The sequence below is a fragment of the Drosophila takahashii genome, chromosome 3R, assembly GCF_030179915.1.
Source record: "Drosophila takahashii strain IR98-3 E-12201 chromosome 3R, DtakHiC1v2, whole genome shotgun sequence".
Classification (NCBI taxonomy): domain Eukaryota; kingdom Metazoa; phylum Arthropoda; class Insecta; order Diptera; family Drosophilidae; genus Drosophila; species Drosophila takahashii.
This window is the reverse complement of record NC_091681.1, coordinates 15422304-15443444: the sequence shown is the minus strand read 5'-3', so window position 1 is coordinate 15443444 and position 21141 is coordinate 15422304. Positions and strand designations below refer to the sequence as shown.

The following is a 21141-nucleotide window of genomic DNA, read 5'->3' as shown; positions in this document are numbered from 1 at the left end:
ATAATATTTCCTACTCTTCCTTATAAAGAATATTAGTTTCTTAATTTAATTTAAAAATATGTATAAGTAGGTACCTACACATTATTAAATTTAAACTAAATATTTTAGATACTACTTTTTTTGTTTTTTTTTTTTTTCCTTACTGAAAGTCTTTCGCCAGGTGATCAAACTTCTGAGTCATACCCGAGCAACTCATCAGAACTCATCATCATTATGGCCCAGCCGATTTCAAATCGCTCCCTTAATTTGCTTCACATACATAAACTCAAACTTGCTCCAAATGCCACACCCCCGAAAAAAGGGGTATTTGGAATGGAAATACGAAAGATTCATGGCAAGCACACCCTCCGAACTCGCTTCAAAAAATTCGGGGCCTCCCAGAAAGTAGAGCGAAGACATTCAACGTGTCCCGGCGCCCAATTCGGTTCCCAAAAGCGTTTCATAATACAAATCACTTGCCATTTATCTTGGGCCATTAATTTATAAATATAACTAAGGCAGATTCTATAAAAAAGCACGGAATGAAACGAAAACGAAAAAATCCAGAGAAATAAAGCTTGCGTGCTCCTTGTGGGCGTGGCCGAGGAGTGCGCCAAATGGGCGCTCATTAATTTCCACAAAATGAGAGAGAAATTTCAAAAAAAGCGGAATGCATCAAATTGAATTTGTTGCCGCTTTTTCGTGCCTAATTAATGTTAATTTTCATCAGGGCAGCCACATAAATTTTCCACTCCGATAAATCCAAAATTATACGAAATTAACAAATCATTTGTGCGGCAATCTGTCAAAGATTTTCCACGACCGTAATTTATACTTCCTTTATGTGCAGGAAAACTTTTACAATGGCTGGGCCCCAAAGTATTCGTATTCGCTTATAGGTGCCGTGCAATTTCTACCTAATTGGCAATTTATTAAAGTGTTTAATTAACAGAGTCAATTAAAAGCACTTCGTAAAATGGTATAGAGAATGTTTGATACTCTATTTATTTATTTATACTAGACTTAAAAGTTAAAATTTATATATATTGTTTTCAATAAATACTTAAAAAGAAATTATTGTAAATATGTATTTAAATTATTGTAAACAATAATTAAATTGGCTGGCGGCCTGAGGCCGTCCATTATCCACTAGTGTTTGTTCAAAATTATTTGTTGACTTTTTAGCCGACTCGATCATTAAATTGCAATTACGTAATGGCAGAACCGACAGGTCGGAGCATCATCAGCCTGCCGGTGTGCATTTCCAATTAAAAAAGCATTAAAAAACGTTGCTTATGGCCTGTGAGGGAATTGCAATCGGAATCGAAACGGACAGCACCCATGCTCACCTGCCGATGCGGATTCCTATTCCCATTCGCGAGATGGAGATCCATGGAGGACCATGCCTTAGTTCCAGTCGATCAGGGTGTTATTTATGGCGGCGAGAAAATTAACTTTTCCTGCTGGCTGACATGGAAACCAATTTGCCAATTGACGCCTCAACCTCCAGCGGGCATCTTTGGCGAAGACTTTGGCTTTCTGGCTTTCAGTCTTTCAATTAAATTTATGTTCGAGCAGGAGGCGCCAGCCGAGACTGACTGAACAATCGCTGATTTACGACCTGGAAACGAAGGCGAATAGAAAACACTTTGCAATTATTAAACGTACTATTTTTATGGCTGTTCCAGGTATTGCATTTGATTTTTTCCCTCCTTTTTTCTATCGACCGCCCACGATGTGCGCCAAATGAGGTTTAAACTGCAATTCCGTTTACATTTGGCAAACTTTTCCCATACAAATTGCCGCTAAATAGCTGAAACCTGACACAACAATAACAACCCGGACGCCTACGCCGTTGCCAGCACGTTCGCTTTCGCTTAACCCTTAGTTAGTCGTTGGGCGAATAATAACCCTTTTGGCTTGGAATTTGTACACACAAGATAATTGATCGCTAAAGAATAAAAATATATTTTTTCAAGTTGAGTCTTTCCTATGTCGAGTTAGGTACAATAAGAAAATGTATATTTGTTAATATTTAGCTATTAAAATAATGATTAGCTCCATTCTTGGGATTTTTAAAGTATTTATTTAATAACATTTCAAATGAAAGCTTCTAAGAAATTTATGTAAATTCGCATATATTCCAACTCAAAACTTAGCTACCTCAAAGGGTTAATGTTGCTGCTGTGCTATTGGTGTTGCAACTGCTGCCGTGCTGTTGCTGCACTGCAGCAAGTGTCAGGCCCTTCAATCGCTTCAGTCTCCCCTCTCTCCTTTCACCTGTCAAATTTGCACTGCCTGGGGAACTAATGACGCCCTTAATATGCTCCAAGTGCCTTGGCTGAAAGCCATTTCCCTTTCGCTTTGTTTTCAAAGTCATCGCCATCGTCTTTGTCTTCGTCATCGCGGCTGGCAGACACGCCAAAATCAAACGAAAGGGTTTGCCAACGGAAAACCCACGAAACTACAGTGGAAAAGTCGATCAAAGTTAGGTGAAAACATAAAGCTTTGATTGCAAAAATAGAAGGAAGTGGAAAACACTTAAAAATTACGACCTCATATGATTTGCTTATAGGTAATAAATTCTATTTAATTATTTAAATATGGCAACTCAAAAAACAGTAAAACTGCATTTAATGTTACTATTAACTAATCAGATACACCTGTCAGGTTAACACTTTCAATTAAAAGCGTTTAAAGATGCAAGTATCTTAATAAATTATAATCAAATATTGTAAGTAGAAGTATAGTTTAGTTTACATTAATTTCTAAAATTGATTTAATTAGTTGTTCTTACCTTAAGAACTGATGGCCAACATGACCAAGAACATGTGGACGAAAATCCACTAAAGCTGTATATTTAATGGAGGCACATATTTGCAAAATAGTTTGGCTATCAGAAGGGCAAACAAAGTAAAGTGAGGTGGTGACCCCAACCCTCCATTGCTATGAGGTAACCACCCGAATCCCGAGCAGCTGAGACACCTGCTTTTCGCCGTAGACAACTTCATTTTGTGGGTCGAGCCGAAAGACTCATAAATTCGCCGCCCACAGAGGAAACGCAGACCAAACCGATATATATAATTGCATATGTGGGCATGGGCCCATTCCTCGTGCAATTAAGTAATTCTCACATCGTTTATGCAAAATACGAGAATTTTCCAGGCATTCTGGTGGAGGAAGCTCGCTGCTCTGGAGTTCTCGAGTTCCGAGGTTCTGGTGATTGCTCGCGTGCAACCTCAACACCCTTTGCTTGTAGTCAAGTGGGCCATAAATTGTTGGCCAAGTTTTCACGGTGCCCGCCCACTTTTCGTTGCGCTGCTTTGACAACGGCAATTACCTTGAACTTTTCGCCGGATCGCCAGGGCTTAACCTGCCATATCAAAAAATAACGCAGAGAATATATTTATATTTTCTGTATATTTATGTTTTCGCGATTGCCAGCGGGCTCATATATTTTGGGCCACTTTGAGATCTCCTCCCGTTTTGTCAGTTTAATTTTTGGTTTAGCTCGCGTTTCGCTTTAAATGAAGCCAAATTGCCGGCCCATTAGCCCCGGGCTACCTATTTATATGTAACCTCGGAGCAATTTCTGTATAGTAAATATTCTTTATAGGCCATCATTTGCATTTTGAATATCAATTTTGGCCATCAATTTCGGCCTTTAGTTACTGACATTTATTTTTCGGCCGCCTTATGAGACCGTAACTCGTAATTGTTGATTGCACTTTTTACTGTCAATTTTCGGAGGGAGTGAGGGTTTCCATCAACAACTCAATAAATGAAAGGCCTTGTTAGCAGTATGTATTTTTTTTTGGCCCTTTGATTGGTTATATTTTGGCAGCTGATCGATAGTTGTTGTGCCTTTGTAATGAGTCTATCATGCGATGGCAGAAGGTTTCCAATAAATGGCCATCATATGTGGATTTGCATGACTCCTGTACAGGCTATAATCGCTTGATAAATGTCTATGTTGATATTTCACTGTTAACCGATTTTCAAAAGCAGGTTTCTATTTTATTTATTGGCTTTGTTATTTATTCTTTAAGTAGTAAACAATTTAAATTAAGCTATACAGTTGACAAATAATTTACAAGAAATTAAAGGAACACAAAATAGCCGAGAAAGCAGTAAGTTACTACTTTTCCCGCTCCCTCTCCCTTTCCCGCTCCCGGGATTTTTCCCTATCCCGCTCCCTCTCCCTTTCCCGCAGATAGAGTTGCTGCTGCTGGATGAAGTGTTGCTGCTGCTGCTGGTGTTGCTGCTGCAGGTGTTGCTGGTGCTGCTGCAGCAACTGATGCTGCTGCTGGGGACTGAGGGCGGCCGCCGCATCGCCGGGATTCTGCTGGAGGAACTGCTGCTGGTGCTGGGCCAGTTGCTGCTGGAACTGCTCCCGCAGTCGCTGGTGCTCCTCCGCGTCCATTTCGCTGCCATAGTCATCCATGTCGATCACCTCGTCCTCGTCGTCCTCCTCGATCTCCTCGTCGTCCTCGGGATCCTCGGCATCCTCGTAGCTGTGCTGCGATCCATCGTGCTTGCCGTCGTCCTCCCCATCACCACCCCCTCCGCCACCGGAGGAGCTGCCCTTGTTGCTCTTGGTGTCGCTCCCATCGCCGCCCTCCTGCTGCATCCGCTTGTGCTTGGTGCGGCGGTTCTGGAACCACACTTTCACCTGTCAAGGAAAATATTGAGATGCAATATTATACAACGTGAATCAATAGTTTACGGAATTTTCTGTTCATCTTCGTCTGATATTAAAAAGATAAAATCTTAAATTCTTTGTAAAACACATCATTCTAAAATGCTGTTTATTTTGTCTTTAAATACAAATAATATATACGAATGTCTAGCCAGTTGATCAACATTTAATATGTCTACTGTTTTTCTTGCCATTAATTGCCAATTAATTAGTTTCTGATTTTATATTTCTATTTAAAGTGAACTGCGATCATAAATAGTAAGGAAAATTTAAATTCTTTAATTTGGTACTAAAAATACTTTTCACAAATTATTTATTGTCTATTAAAAATAAATATTAATTTGATTTTTCAGTAAAATATTATTACATAATTCCAGATTTGGTTATAACTTCAAATTATTTACTAAGTTGTTATAAAGCCTTTCATTTTAATAGCTACCAAATCAACCTTATCGCCATTCCCTTCGATTTTAACCCCTATTAAGCACAAATATTTTCTTTAGTGCACTTACAGGAAGCAATTGAGCTTGGGGTAGCCCTTTCGGGGGAGGGTCTTTAACCCTTGCAGTTGGCTTTTGTTTTCTCCTTTTTTTTGGCAAGTCGTAAATAAATTTAACGAGTCTTTTAATTCTATTTACGGCCTGCTTCCCAGCTATGCCCCCGAGGGTGCGGAGTCAAGTGCTAGACGACCCCCTTTCGGGAATTTTAACCTGCTCCCCTGCCTCTCGCCCTCCCCCTCTCGAAGCGCTAATAACTCAGTAACTCCGGCACTTCTTGGGCTAACGACCAGACGACATGCAATCACTTAGCCCCTAACCGAAGGGGTTGAACTGGGGGTGCTTATTGAATTTGATGCGCATTAAGGGCTGCCACCCGGCAAGGCCCATCTCCATCTCCATCTCACCTGGGTTTCGGTCAGACTGAGTCCTTGGGCCAACTGCTTGCGCTCCGCCCCCACCACGTAGTGATTCCCCTCGAAGGCGTGCTCCAATTTGAGCAGCTGCGTCGGCGAGAAGGCGGTGCGAACGCGTTTCGGCTTGCGGAATGGCTGGAACAGGAAATCTGCAAGAGATCGGGAAAGGAAAAGTTGTAATGGGTGGTGGTGGTGCACATGGGGATAATCTAATAATCTCATTGATGAGAACAAATATAAGACAAATTTTATAATATTACCGCAACCAAACAATTAACGCACCCAGAAAAAAAAGACCGAAAAAATCTTAGACGGTAGTAATGTATACCGTTTTGTTCTTTTACTTTTTTAAGACCATATTCTTATATTAATACCAAAGGGTATTGATTTAAGACCAGTAAATTTAGATTTAAGTTGAACTTATGCACGCGCGCGTAACATGGTGCGATGGCCCAGTTGGTAAGGCGTCTGCCTCTGAAACCGAATAAGTCAAAGTAAGTAAAAAGTTTTTCAAACTTATTTCAATTAACATTTCCTTTATAACTTTAAGAACAAAAATGTATTAAAAAAGTTAAGTTGTTAATTTACTAATTGCAAAAAAAAAAAAGTTGTGTTGTGAGCGGGAATTGAACCTCGTACCCCCAAACACAAAATAATACCAGAATCCAGTATCTTGGCCCCTAGGCCATGGCCCTCTTATTTCCTTCCATGGCAGAATGCTTACAGGAGCATTCAAAAAAATTTATTTTCTTACTAAAAATAAATATAAATTTAAGTACGTTTCGTTCTTAAAGTAAAAACAGCGGTCTTAAAAATCCGTTCTTAAACACCCAGAAAAATGATGGACAACATTTTAGGTCATGCATAGCCTAAAACATTTTAAATGGACTAAAAGTTCCTTTTTAGGTCATGTATTGCCTAAAAATTTAAATTTTTGGTATATTTTCCCTACTATTTAGGTTCCGTATAGCCTAATATTTTAGGTCATCGTGGGCCTTAAAATTAATGCATATTACCTAAATAAATTTGCACGGAACTCTGATACCGTTCTAGCGACGCTATAATTCCCAACCAGTTATAGCGCGGCTTGCATGGTAACCCACTTCGATCGTTGAATAAAACAGCGATTTCACTGCTGAACAGTGAAGCCTCTTCGCTCGTTTTTGTGTGTTGGAATAATGACGACTTCTTGAAGACTAAGCCGACATTGACCTCGAGTTAGCTATAAATTTCTCTGTATATACTTTATAATATGAAACATTTTTCAGTACAAATTTTTAGGCCAAAGAAAGCCTAAAATTTTGGATAGGGTTTTCTCATATTTTAAGGCAGCCAATTACCTAAAATCTAGGCCAAAAATTACCCCATTTTAGGCCATTAATGGCCTAAGATTTTAGGTCATACAATCCTAAATTTTAGGCCATTCAAGGACTTAGCTCCAGTTTTAGGCCAATTTTACCTAAATTCTAGGCCATTTTTTGACATTTTAGGTCATTTTTTTTTCTGGGTGAAATAATACCATAAATTCTTATAATGATACAAAACGGTATAAAGCTATTTTTGAGACTCAAACAGACACGTTTTTAGACACAATCAGAACAATTTTTTCCCTGAGTGCGAGTTTCGGCTAATTTCTTATTAATAAATATAATAAATTATGTAGTAGTATTATTAGTAGTCTTTATATCCTTTTATCAACTTTGCGTCTTTCATTAACATCAGGAAAATGTTTAATGTTAACGCATGAAATTCACGTCTCGTTTTAGTTTAATAATGATGTTTGTGATCAAATTTAGTATTAGGATTATCCATAAAAAAGTATTAAATTACTAAGTTAATGAACTCTAGGAGCCATTAAAATGTCTTAATTAAATATATTATGTTTGGAAGTAAATCATGATTTTCATTAAGGAGGAATTTATACCTAACTGATTGAATTACAATTTTATGAAAATATATTTATTTTTATTAAGCTAAAATTAAACTCTTTATCAGATAACTCATAAATTAAAACATTTATTTTGTAGATTTTAGTAATTTACAAGGTAACTAATATCCTTACAATAAAAATATATTTATTTAGTGCATCTGGCCAGAGGAAGACTTGAACCTTCGCCGGTGGCTCTGCCAATTAGATGACGTTGTGCCTCAAATTGTTGATTATGAATTCCGCGAATGCCGCGAGCAAAGATGCCGCACACTGGCCACTCACATGTTGCACACGCTCATTACAAAACAATAAACAAATTTCCAGACATGGGCCAGCAAACACAAAGGCACAAAAGGCTTCTGGTTCGTGCCGCTGTCGGCGCTGTGTGTTTTTTGCCATGTCCCAGAATCGCTGATAAGGCCAAAACAATTGGCCGAGCCAAGCTGGCCAACTGAGCTGAGCTGAGCTGGCTTTCTTCTGCCTGGACGCCAAGACGAACACTTTAGCGCGCCTAAAAGCCGCCAACGACGCCTCTTTGGAGGACCGAGGACGGAGGACCCATTGTTCTTCTTTCTTCAGCCGGCACAACGTGATATTTTGACGTTTATCACGATTTCTGGAAGCCCAGATCCCCATCCTCACCTCCGAGCCAAGTTCACTGCCGCTTTTGCGCCTGCGAGTTAACAAATTTCAATTGAGCCACAATTTGAATATTGATATGGGGCAGGGGCTACTGTGCGAGATGCAGCTGAGATTTCTGACGGTGCAGAGGAATTTGCTTGGCAAAAAATTATAAAGCACAGTGCAACTTGGAAAAATGAAATTTGACTTAATAAGGGGAAAAATAAATAATCAATTTGAAATATGAAAATCTTTCATTTAAACATTTCGTCCCAGAATTAAAAATACTACAGAATTTTAAAAAAAAATAATTTCAGTGTTAAATATTTTTATACCCGTTACTCGTAGAGTAAAAGGGTATACTAGATTCGTGCAAAAGTATGTAACAGCTAGAAGGAAGCGTTTCCGACCCCATAAAGTATATATATTCTTGATCAGGGTCACTAGCCGAGTCGATCTAGCCATGTCCGTCTGTCCGTCTGTCCGTCTGTCCGTCTGTCTGTCTGTCCGTCTGTCCGTCTGTATGAACGCTGAGATCTCAGAAACTACAAAAGGTAGAAGGTTGAGATTTCCCACACATATTATTTGGCTTCCTACGCAGCGCAAGTTTATTTTAGCCGAGCGCCACGCCCCCTCTAACGCCCACAATCGCCAACTAACGATTTTAAAATGGGTCCTGCGCCCACATCTTTAAAGATTTCCGAGAAGTATAAATGCAATTTTGTTGTGTATATTTATACCTATCGAAATGTAGAAGACATTTTTCAAATCGGACCATTCATTAAAAAGTTATACGCAATCAAAAATTATATATCTATCTCCCTCGCACTCCCTTTAGCTGAGTTACGATTATTAGTCGGGACACCAACCCGACACAGCGTTCGCACTCCCTTTAGCTGAGTGACGGGTATTAGATAGTCGGGACAACAACCCGACAATAGCGTTCTCTCTTGTTTTTAAATCTAATGAAGATTGATTTAGTTAACGATCGGCATGCAGATGAATTTATTTATTATTAAGAGAATAGGGATCATTTTTGTAGGGATTTATTTCCTGAACCAAACAGCTAAAGCAAATTCTGCGGTTATCCAATATTTTGGCCTGCGAAATGACTTTCTTGGACCAATAATCCTGATTATTATTTTAGTAGCCCCAAAAACTGTCATCTTAAGATCAACTGCGATCCTGATCTCACAAAGCAAACATTCTACCTTAACCAGCGTGTTGTGATATAATTTAGTGAGCAAGCCTAAGCTGAAGGTGTGCCAATTACAAAATCAATATTGTCCTAGCAGAATCGAATTGGTTTCGGAGGCAGGAAGTCTGTTCAACAGAAGCTAAGCCATTGGGAAAATAAACAGCTAATGGAGAAGGGCTGGCGAAAGGGCGCGAAGCCATTAGATACAAGATGCAACCCCAGAAAAGTATCTTGTTAGCGCTGCCTGGCTGGAAAAACAATACCTAACAATGAGTAAGAAGGGAAGCGGAGGGTTCGGAAATAAACAAGGGGAACTTGTCAATTCGACACTTCATAAATGCAGCCTCGAACCATTGATGGCCATGTATCTGTGTATCTGACAGATGCAACTGACTGAACTGCCGACTGACTGCGTGCTTGGTTTTTGCTATGAACTTGACAAACGATTGCCAGGAGGTAGCATCATCCGCAGCCTCCCGAGTGATCTAGTTTTGGTCGTTTTTTTTAGACTCCACGATCGCTTGACATTTGTTACATTTGACAGCTAACAATGTAGCTACAAGATACAGTATACAAGATACACGACTGCCCAGCGCCTTAGAAGAGGCTGTATAATTGATAATGCCGCCGCTCACAATGGCCACTTAATTATTTTTTCTCTGCATTTTTTTCTAGCTCTGCAGCAGCTCTCAATGAAGTGTGTGCGTTTTTTTTTCGATTTTTTCTGTAGGCTCGCGGACACAAAGGAAACCGCCGTGCGAAAATACGCGCAATTGACAATTAATTGATGTGTCCGCTCTGCTGGCCATGTTGTTGGATTTGCAGTGGCAGTGGCTCACACCCTTGTCAGCTGTCATTTTTTTATATATATACCTCACTTTTTTAGCCGATGATGGAATGGGACGGGGATTGGGTTCGGTTCGTTTCGTTTTCGTTTGTACGACTGTCCTGGCCTTTTTGTTCGCCTTATTATTTATCACTTATGTGCAATTGTATTTGCTTTCTTTTTTATCGAGTTAGGGCTTAATTTTTATGCTCTCATGATTTTTTCATTAATTTATTGCATTTCTCGGGTGTCCCGCGTCCGAGGACATTGACTCGAAATCGATAATTGAAATCAAATCGAATGACAGTCGGGGATGATGTTGTGATGATCGATTTGACGGCAATGGCCATTTGCAGTTCGGGATATGAATGGGATTTTGTGGGTTTTTTTTTGGGATAATAGTTTTCAATGGGGGTAAAATAAAAGTTTTGTATACCGCTCTTTGGACGATCATCTTTTTGATGAGATGAAAATAATTTTAACAAATTCACACCTCTTAAAATTAAAGTTTTTTCAATTTTGAAAGAAAAAAAAATGCTTTTCAAATAAGAAATTACTTTTTTTACCTTTACGCTCAGTTATTACTTTTATATTCTGAAAAAACTAAATATAGGTTTATAAATTGCTTACTGTAAATATATAGGGGATTTTAAGAAAAATAAATGTATAGTTTCACTAACTTAAGTAATATAAGTTTTATAGTCTGTTTTAATGAGCTTAGAAACTAAATCACGTATCAAATCGTAGCAGTTATCAAATTAATGACTGTGAAGTATAGCCACTCGACGTATAAGGCCTGCTATTGAACCAGTTTAGCAATCACATGTAGTAAAGGAATTTATTTTTTCTTACCACTAATGAAATGTTTACAAAATAAGGGTAATTTTGCCGTTAAACAAGTTTCACTTCAAGGAATTTAAGCAAGTCTTTATGTCATTTAGCCCCGGAGAACAATTAAGGACTTGGATAATTAAATATTTAAATTGTATAAGTTATTTACTGTTTTTTTTTTCCAATGTCAGTAAGGTTTAGTAAGTATATTTTATAAAATAACTTATTAAAAGTAATATCAAGTATTTCTTGGTCTTAAAGGATTTGTAAGATTCATAATGCAGCTTGTTTAATTATAATGATCTGTTATGTTAGGGATCTTTACCTGCTTAATGTTACCCTTTTCCTAGAACTTAATCATCTGCATTAGAGGGCAACACCCAGAAATTGCAGCACGTGCAACCTGAATTGAGTTACTGACGTATCATCACCGCCGCTATCGCGATGATCCCCATTATCTTGTATACCAAACCCACTCCAAAAAAATACAACACCATGTAACCTGGTATTACTCACACGGGTTACAAAACAAACGAAGACGAAAAACATTTACAATTAATGAAATCGTTATGCGAAACATTGACATTTCACGTTCATAAATCAAGCGAAAATTACAGTAGGAGCGGTGGAAAGTGAGAAAAGGGAGGGGGAAGGGGAAGGCGAGCGGGAAATGGGAAAAAGGGAGAAAATAATGAAACGGCGTACAACATAATTAAGGCGTAACGAAGATATATATACACTTGGGCAGGTGAAAGGCGTGTGAGTGTGCCGAAAATTATTTTTATATTTAACCAGCCCGAAAAACCAAAAAAAAAACGAGAAAAGCAACATGGCCTGGAAATTCAAATGGTAATTATGAGAGCAGCGAATGAAAAAAACGCGGTTAAAGCGTAATAAATGACAATGTTTTTTGAGATGCGCTTTGCGGTGGCTCTTCGTTTCTATCTCTCAGTTTTTTTCGTTCTTCGGCTCGGTTCTTTGCTTGGTTGCCCCAAAACCTCAATTAAAAACGCATTAACATTTCACTGGTTGCACTTTTCGTACGTTACACATACGCCGCATGGGCCCGCCATACGAGCAACTGGCGCCGTCTGTTGGCCATTAATGGTAATTTCATTTCGAGAAAAAAGAAAATAAATACATATATAAAAAGCACACACACTCACACACTTGGCTGGCCATTTAGGTACGCTGCTTGACCTAACGATGTGTGTAATGTTGTTTAAACAATTTAATTAAAATGTAATTTGTTTGGAAATAGTTATCAAAATGGGTTTGGTTCCCTCTCTGCCTTTCTCCATCTCCCTCTCACTCTCTCCCTCTCCCTCTGATGATGATGAGCCCGATACACGTCTAATTAACTTGTAATAAATGTTTGCCATTTGCTTATTTAACTTTAATTATATGGAGCTGCGCGGCAACAACAGCGATAACTAAATAATTGCTTGATTGAGGTTCTCTCCACTGTAATGGCGGTGTGGCTCGAATATGACTTTTAGGTGTGGTTTCTTTCCCTCTTTGGTTCATGGCACTCAACGGCCATTTGAAACGGCTATAATGACTAGGAAAAACTCGTTTAAGTAAAATAAATATTCAAAAAGTTAGTGGTGGCATTTCTCAACTATTATTTAAATTACATTTAATAAACAAATTTCAACTTAGCTATTAAAATACCTATTTTCAGTATCTTAAATGTTATGATAATGATAAGCTCTTTCAAAAAATAGAGTTTAAAATAGGAATCGTGCTCATATTCAATTAATAAATATGCATAATAATCAAATTAAAGTGTATTAAATACAGCCTTTAATCTATTCCTTTATATATCAATTTATTCTTATTGGCTATTTATGCATAAAAATACATTTACCAAATTTGAAAAATGTAAAACTATTAAATATATGTTTTGCCTACTAAACCGGTTGATATCTTTGAACCGGTTAGGTTTTTTAAAAAATTTCAAATATAAAACGAAAGGCACGTGGTTAAAGAGGGTTTAATTTATATAATCATAATAAATAAATGTATGAAGAGAGTATAAAATATTATATAAAATTATAATATATAAAAATATTATTAAAATAAAATATTTAGCTAATATACAAAAAAATTAATTATTTTTGTAATACAAAGGGAGTACTTCAAAGGTAAGAATACTTACTGCCTGGAAATCGTGGAAAAATGCGTCCATGTCTACTGAGCAGCCATGGATACAGCGGATAGCTATCGCGGATCAGATGAGGAGCGCTCCCGAAGGGGTGATGTCCGTGGGGCGGAGGATGTCCTGGATGCGGACCGCCCGGAAAGATTCCCATTGGAATTTGACCAGGCGGCAGATGCGGATGCGGACCATGTGGCGGTCCAGTTGGCACGGGCGGAAGTTGCTGCTGTTGTTGCTGCTGCTGCTGCTGCTGCTGTTGCTGCTGGTGATGATGGGCCAGTGCGGCAGCCATTTGGAACTGGGCGGCAAGGAACGGGGGCGGCGGAGGGTGGGGGTGGGGCGGACCCGACATGCGCACCGCCATGGCGTTCGGGGAGGTGCGGTTCTGGATTAAAGCTAGATTTGGCGCCGGCAAAGGCATCGGACGGATGAGTGTTGGGTTGGCTGGATTTCCCGCTCCCGCTGGTAGGGGATCTCCTGATTTTTGAGGGGCAGTATTCGCATTTCCATTCCCTCCTGCATTCGGAGGCGTTGGCGATCGGCTGGCCGGTGATCTTGGCGGACTACGCGATCGGTCGAGGGAATCCCTCCTCCGGCAGTAGATATATCCCCTCGGCGTCCGCCGGCCACTGTTGTTCGTGTTCGTCGGCGAGGCGGGACTTTCGCTGCGCGGCGGCGGCGAGGATATCACACTGACCCTCAGGGGAGCCGATCTCGTCGAGGATTCGCCCACAATCGAGTCGATGCTGAAGGCCAGCTTGGGCTTACTGCCCGCCGAGGCCGAAACGGAGGCTGTGCTGGCGGAAACGGAAGTCGTGGATGCGGCCATCGAGGAGCTGCTGCTCACAAAAGGACTCGTCGGCGCCATGGGCAGCATGTTGAACGTTTGCCGGCCGCAGGTGACCATTTGGTTGGGGTTTAGTTGATTGAACAAATAAATAAAACACTGTCCAACTTCTCAAACTCGAACTGCAAGTCAAAGTAGATTGTAAGTACACGAATAAACTTTTTTTCCGTTTTCTAATCTGATTAATTTTGGCTGTGCCCCAATTGGTAATATTGTGTTTCTTACAAATTTAATCCTTTTTTTAGATTTCTATCTGCGAAATATTGGAACTTGAAATAACTTAGAAATCATATTTATCCAATATTTATTTAAATCGCAACGTAATATTTTAATTCAAGAAAAAATAGTTTGTTTGAAAACTGGTTGGTTAATAGGGGTATGTACAAAACAAATCATTAAGTCAAACATTTTTTGAATTTTTAACTCATTTTATTTAATTTTTTTTAAATTTTAATTTATTTAATTTTTTATTTATGTAAGTAAGCTTTCCCTAATATCAATGGCAACACAGTAAAAATTGATCAGAATCGGAAACGGAAAAGGGGTGTATTGATCGATATTCCTAATATTCGGGTGGGGGTTTTTAGGAAACACGATCGCGTTCGTCGGTTATTTGTTATTTGTTACTGGTTTCCAGATATCAGATAAGCACACACGCACTGTTTTTCAGATCAGATAGCTATAGGCTATATGTAGCTATAGGTTGTATCTGCGATGCTCCAGCGGTTGGCATCCGTCGGCGTGACATTGATAAACTGGAGCGGCGGCAACGCGGCGATTGGAGCGTGACCGTACCGCTTCGATGGACGATTGACGGCGGCGGCGGCGGCGATGGACGATTGATGATTGACTCCGGTGGCGGTACGGTTAACGGTTATCGGTGCCCGGTAACGAAACGATTGCGGTGGCCGCGCTGCGATGATGATGAGCACTGTCAACGCCATTAGCATTATGGAGCTTCTAAAGGCGTCTAATTGTTGGCTTCGCTCCTCTCCGCCTCCGTCTCTCTCGCTCGCTCCACTCCCTCTCTCTCTCTTTCTTGCTTTTTTAGCGGGGGCGTCGGCGAATCGCTGCGTGGCTCTCACGCTGAGCGTTTTGGCTCGAGTGTCGCGATGGAAAGGAAAAAGCCGCAAAAAGTTTGTGGGGCCAGTACTCGTGCTTCTTCTTCTTCTTCTGCTTCCAGTGGGAGCTATGTGTATAGCTGGCATCTCACTCGCACACCCTGCGCACTGCGCCTGCGCCAAAGCAGTGCAGCAATAGTCCAGTGGATTTGGAAAAAAAAACCTGCTCTGCTCCAAAGTGGAGCCACCTCCTCTCTCGCTCGCTCTCCGTGCTCTGAGTTTGTGTGAGTGAGCGGGGGCCTCTCTCTGCACCTCTCTTTCGCTCTCTTTGCCATTTTTCGCACCAGTTTATGACAGCGAAACAAACAATTTGCGCTAAACAAAACAGCATCATTAAAGCGTTTGTGGTTTTAGTGCCAAGTTTGATGGTGGTGGAGGGGGCGTGGGGAGGGACTCTAAACAGTGGTAAAAAACAAATTTTGGAGAGGGGTCTCAAAATAATATAATATATAGTGAAAGTCTTTTGAAAAGTCTTTTCTAATTAAACTTTATTTAAAACATTGCATATTGATGTAGAAATATTTTTGGAATTGAGCACAAAATTTCGATTTTAATATTTAAAGTAAGCTCAAAATTATAATAAATTATAACAAATTTAGCCTTGCTATATATTAACTTAAAATATTTAAACTAATGTAGAAAGTGTTCATTTTAGGCTTGTTTTAACCTAATGAAAAATAAATTCATATTACAATTGCTAAATTGATTATAATAACGGCAAAATATTTAAAATAAGTGATTTACTGAGTTATTAATAAATTACTAATTTGCTGATTATTAAGTTACTGAACCTTAATTAACACATAATACAAGATAAACTGAGCAGATTGAAATTGTAATCGAATTAAAAAACTTAATTTTAATAAATCGTTTTTATCGAAGAAGGTTTTCTCCGATTCCACTGTACACCGGCATCAACGTCATCGCTTATATAGCTTAGACGCCCCGTCGTCAGTGCTGCCTATAACCACCGCCCCCTCTTCCACTTTATGGCCCTCTGCCACATCCCCCACTCCCTCACCCTCGTCCTCGTCCTCCTCCTGGCCTTTCCACCATTCTGAATTGGCTCGAATTGGCATCTGCATCATGTTGGCCGAAAGCATTTGGACATGAAAATGGGCGGTAACTTGGTTTCTACACCTTCGGCGAGCTGCAACTGCCGGCGCACACTCGCAGCGCGAATCTCACAGATACAGCGGGCATGGGCTGGGAATGTATCTGTATCTGGTCATCCGAGTGTCTGTATCTGTATCTGTACCCCCCATCCGCAGTTCTCATCCGCTGGCTGTGAGTTGTGAAAATAAACACCTCGTTAAAGATGCAGGAGGAGGCATAAAACATGCAGCGCCAACTTCGCAGCCTTCTCATAGGTAAATACATGCGATTCGGACCCCCTGTTCCTCAGTTCTTCTCCTTTTGGCCATGAATGGCTGTGGATGTGGATGTGTGCTGGCCCAAAGGAGCCAGGAGGGCCGAGAGGTTGGCAAATAAATTGACGTGCGCTTGGCTGGATTTGTATGCATCTAGATAAGGCCGTTGGTTGTCGATGGGCCAGCAGTTTGGCTGCCGCAGATGCAACCGAGTATCTATATCTATATGTACGATTCTCTGTATCCGTGAGTGTGTGGCACCTCTGGGTGCGGTAATTGTAATTGGTTTTTACTCTTTTTCCTCTCCTTTCGGCCCCACCGCCTCACGTTTCGGGATAAATCATTTAATTAGTCAGACAATGAGCTGGGACGAGAACTTTATGGGATGCTCCATCACTGCGAAAGGTTATCGATCGCCAATCAATGATTTTCGGGGCGTATTTTTTGGCATTTACCGCACTTGATATATGACCAGAAGGTGGGCCCGAAAGAGATAAAATGCTGCAAATACCTGGTTTATCAGCTCACAAAACGCGAGGGAACTTTCGGCTTTGGTGAGTGGGAATATATTTAAAGCGATATTTAAACTTTGGATAAATGACATTTTCTAGGAATTTAAATTAATATAAACCTTTTTAACACCGAAATATTTTGTTTATCATAATATATTTTGAAATTTTCTTTTTAAGATTATAAAAACTAACTAACTACCTTAACTAAATTTTTAGACAAAAATAGTCTCTAAAACTCAAACTTTTTTTACTGAAATAAAAATATCAGACAGTTAAGAATTTAATCTTTGTATTAATACTTATTTAAATAAATAATTTTTTAATAATATGAACAATACCTAAATGCTTTAATCTTTTCCAAACGAATTAAAGGATTAGCCTTAATATTCCGGATCAGTTCATCTTCTAATTACTCCCCAGTAACTATTATAATATTCTTGAAATAAGAGTTCTTTAGCATTAATGCAAACTAATTAAAGTCGCCTAAAATTAGGTTCTTCCAGTGGAAGCACCCGTTCCATACTGCCATTAGTCCGTCCCGGTCTCTCTGCATATGGGAAATGCAATCCACAAGCAGTTTCCATGTTCCACAGTTGGCGAGCCAGATAAACCGACAGCTGTCGTTGATTGGCTGCCCGCAGTATCTGCGTGGGCTAGAGCGGGACAACAGTAGGCGACAGCTGCTAACAAGGGGTTGCACACTCTTTTGCCGTTGGAGTGAGCGGGAGGCAGGATGAGAGGTGGGCAGGGGATGTGTTGAGGGAGGGGAGAGGGTGCCACAGCGTATAAATCCAATTCATTTAATAATTGCCAACGAGATGGAGCTCATTATCACGAGTACTTTGCACGGCTTTGCCAGTTTCCAGCTAGGGGGATTTCGCAGGAGGGGGGGGTCTTAACAAGGGGGTTCTCTGTGGGCAGGCTGTACTCTATATGGTTGGCACCTCTTATTCTTTACACAGTCGAAGTATATCTCTACTTATACCATCAACAAAAATTTTTGTGAAGAAAATTATTTTTTAAAAATACTTTCCATTATCCTGTAGAATAAGTCGACTCAGAATATACTTAGTATCCTGGTTTCTTGGGTTTTAACGAGAGTATAACATTATAGATCGTATTTAAAACAAATACTTTATGTTATACAGCAAAATATTGAGGTTTCAGAGATTTAAGATTTAATACAAAGATTTATTATATTGTAGAATATTTTTTACTGTTAACGTCGTGTGGTGATAGTAATAATTTTTTTAAAATTTTGTTTATCCCCATATCCTTTGTCTTCTTTTACCCATCTGCCAGATACACAGATCAGTGCTGCCATCACTCAGCTTGAAAAACAGGACAGATAAGCCAAAAAAAAACAGGGAAAAAAAGGACAAAAAATTTTAAAAAAGGACAAAAAAAGGGACAAAAGTAAATGCGCCTCCATTTTTCTGTTTTACCAATGGGTTATATAATTACTTAATTTAAATGGATTTTATATTAAATTCAATTATGTAATGACCTACTGCGCCCGACTCACATCCTTCTTTGTTTGATCATTTTACCATGGTTAATTTTTGTGCGTATACGTAATAATCTAAAATTATTAAAATAATAAAAGCATTTCAAGTAACTATAATGGTAATACAAAAAAATGCCATATCTGCGTCAAACCCGAATAAGGGCCGGTTTCTCGAGTGCCGGCTAACATTTCTCGAACAGATAAAGTCCCTGCTAAGGCATTTTGGCTTTCTCGAGCATAAATGTGAGAGCTAACTTTGACAGGGACTCGGAGTCCCTGTTAAGCGTTTTCGACTCGATAGAATGACAGCTGATTTCCCAAAGCCAACTAAGAAGAAGAAACGAAATCACAGCTGACTTTTCCTTAAAATTATACCCAAACAGCTGATAAAATAATCGAAGCATGCCATTTTTTGCGCTTCACAGCACAATTCTGTGCGTTAACAGCACTCTGTAATTGTTTCTCGTTCAGATAAATTAAAGCAGTCGAGAAAGCGGATTTGCTTTTACGAACAGTTTATCTGGTATTTAAGTTTTTCGAACAGATAGCTATCAGGGACTTTGACAGGGACTCGAGAAACCGGCCTTAAGAGTCGTTAAAATCTGAAATTTTTTTCTGACAAAAAAGCAGAGAGTAAAAATTGAGAAATTTTTAAAGTGTTTTCCTCTTTTTTTGCTATAGAAAAAATCGTACTATATAGAAAATCCATCGACTGCTTTACGTCTCTTTGATAATTTGTAAAAATAATTATTTTTTAAGTGCCGAACTGTAAGATTGATGGTTAAAAAGGCGTTTTAGCATATAAAAACAGGTTTACACACTTTCGACTGGCAAAAATAACACTCAAGTTTTTTTTTTTGAAAAAAGGACAGATTTCCGGATAGGGGATGTTTGAAATTTTTTCCGGATAAACCCGTTAAAAAAAGGACAGATCTGTCCGGAAAGAGGACAAAATGGCAGCACTGACACAGATACAGTATCTGAGATATTTGTATGCAGTGTATCTCAATGGGCCCTCGTCTCGTTAGCTTTTTTATTAGACCCGCAAATGGAAGCCCACGGATGCTGATGATTCCGATATTCCGCTGCCTGGGAAGTCTGGAGTGCGATGATGGTGACGGCTTTTCAGTGTCAATTAAAACAGCTTCTAGTCTGCGTGGATTTCGTGATGATCGAGGGGATGGGGGATTTATACATAATATAAATGGCAGCTGAGGGTTGGATGGATGGATGTTTAGCGAAAGCATAATTGCCACAAGGGTTGGCCATCCAGAAGTTTCCACCGACGACCAGCGCTTCGTGTTGACACAGCTAATTGGCTTTATTTGTTTTAATAATTGAGCATTTTCGGCTCCAGCCATGGGCACTGATTTAATTAAAAATTTCCACAGGCAATCGAAAGGGTTTCCTTCGTGACACTTTGTGTTTGTCTGGCCGAAAAGGAAGCTTAAATTGAATTTTAATAACGCGGATTAAGTTGGCGGCATTTTTATGTGTACATATAAATATTAAAAAAAATGAATCAGTCTGATATTTCTTGGGATATAAAATGTTCTTAATTTATTTTTTTTAAATAATTTTAACTTATTTAATCCAGACGAAAAAGATACAGACTTCCGTTCGGGCTAAGCACTGGACTTAATTAAATGCCAATAAATATTTTGCAACTATTTGGAATGCTTAGTCGCAGATCAGTTTAAAATCGTGGATCAGGGATCAATAGCGATCAGAAGATCGGCAGCAGAAGATCACGCAAATCCCCGAACTTAAACCAAGGAAAAGCCTTTGGAAATCCGCGGGATCTGTTGGTGAAAATGGCTGTGCATTTTGGCCGAAGGATCGTCGCATTTAATCCAATTATCGATGGCTCGAAAATGCCTTGGGAAACGGCTATTTAGTCGAGGAATTGTGGGCGGGTGGCGTGGCTTAGCCGGGGTAATTCTCCCGTTCCCAGAAAGTGCGAGAGGGACAGACAAGGAAGGAGCGAGGAAGAGAGAGAGGGAAGAAAGCCAGAGCGGTCCGTTGATTAATTAAAATTTTGATCAGCTCGCAAACGAGGGCCATTATTTAATGAGTTTTTTATGAGATGTCAGGTGTGGCATGTGGTTTATATGCACGGAGAAAAAAAGGTTAAACATATTTAGTTTTATAAGCTTTGAAGAACTTGTTTCAAAGAGTCATTAAAACTTAAAATGTAAAATTTTGTATGGAATATAATTAAAATCGTAATACAAATTAATTTAAATATAACTTAATATTCGTTGTGTTGCATTTTCTGATTATTATGGGTATTTATTTAGAATTATTTTCTTGAATTATTATTATCTTATTATTATGGGCTTTAAGTTTTTCGCTCCGTGTAGCCAAGTGGGTGTGGCAATATATGGAATGGTGGGGATATAGCCGATCGAGGCGCGACAACTGCCGCAAATTATCGCAAATTTGTGCGGTTCGTGGGATGCAAGCGAAATATTTTATTGCCTCATTATGCAAATGCGAATGGCTCTCGCCGATGAGGAGGCGATCAGCGGGGGGCAAGTGAGCGGAAGACGGATCAGCGGAATATACATAAGTAGGCACATACATATATGTGGCCAGGTAGGACTGTCCTCAATTAGATACGCCG

At 39.5% G+C, this 21141-nt stretch overlaps 1 protein-coding gene across 1 annotated transcript; it reads right to left on the bottom strand.

The window, feature by feature from the left end:
- Positions 1–4117: 4117 nt before the first annotated feature.
- E5 (empty spiracles homeobox protein E5) lies at positions 4118–14802 on the bottom strand. Its single transcript, XM_017145915.3, has 4 exons — positions 14666–14802; positions 13159–14127; positions 5583–5740; positions 4118–4651 (listed from the first exon to the last, which is right to left on the bottom strand). Exons 2-4 carry the CDS (start codon positions 14063–14065, stop codon positions 4118–4120), a joined length of 1599 nt encoding a protein of 532 aa, XP_017001404.2. The 5' UTR covers positions 14066–14127; positions 14666–14802.
- Positions 14803–21141: the final 6339 nt, after the last annotated feature.

Bases quoted from the DNA above. Each gene is read 5' to 3' on its own strand.
- E5 (XM_017145915.3), bottom strand. From the start codon at position 14,065: ATGGTCACCTGCGGCCGGCAAACGTTCAACATGCTGCCCATGGCGCCG. The intron at 5,741-13,158 runs GTAAGTATTCTT...GATCTCTTGCAG, and splicing joins TTTTCCACGATTTCCAGGCA to ATTTCCTGTTCCAGCCATTC. The intron at 4,652-5,582 runs GTGAGATGGAGA...TTTCCTTGACAG, and splicing joins TCAGTCTGACCGAAACCCAG to GTGAAAGTGTGGTTCCAGAA.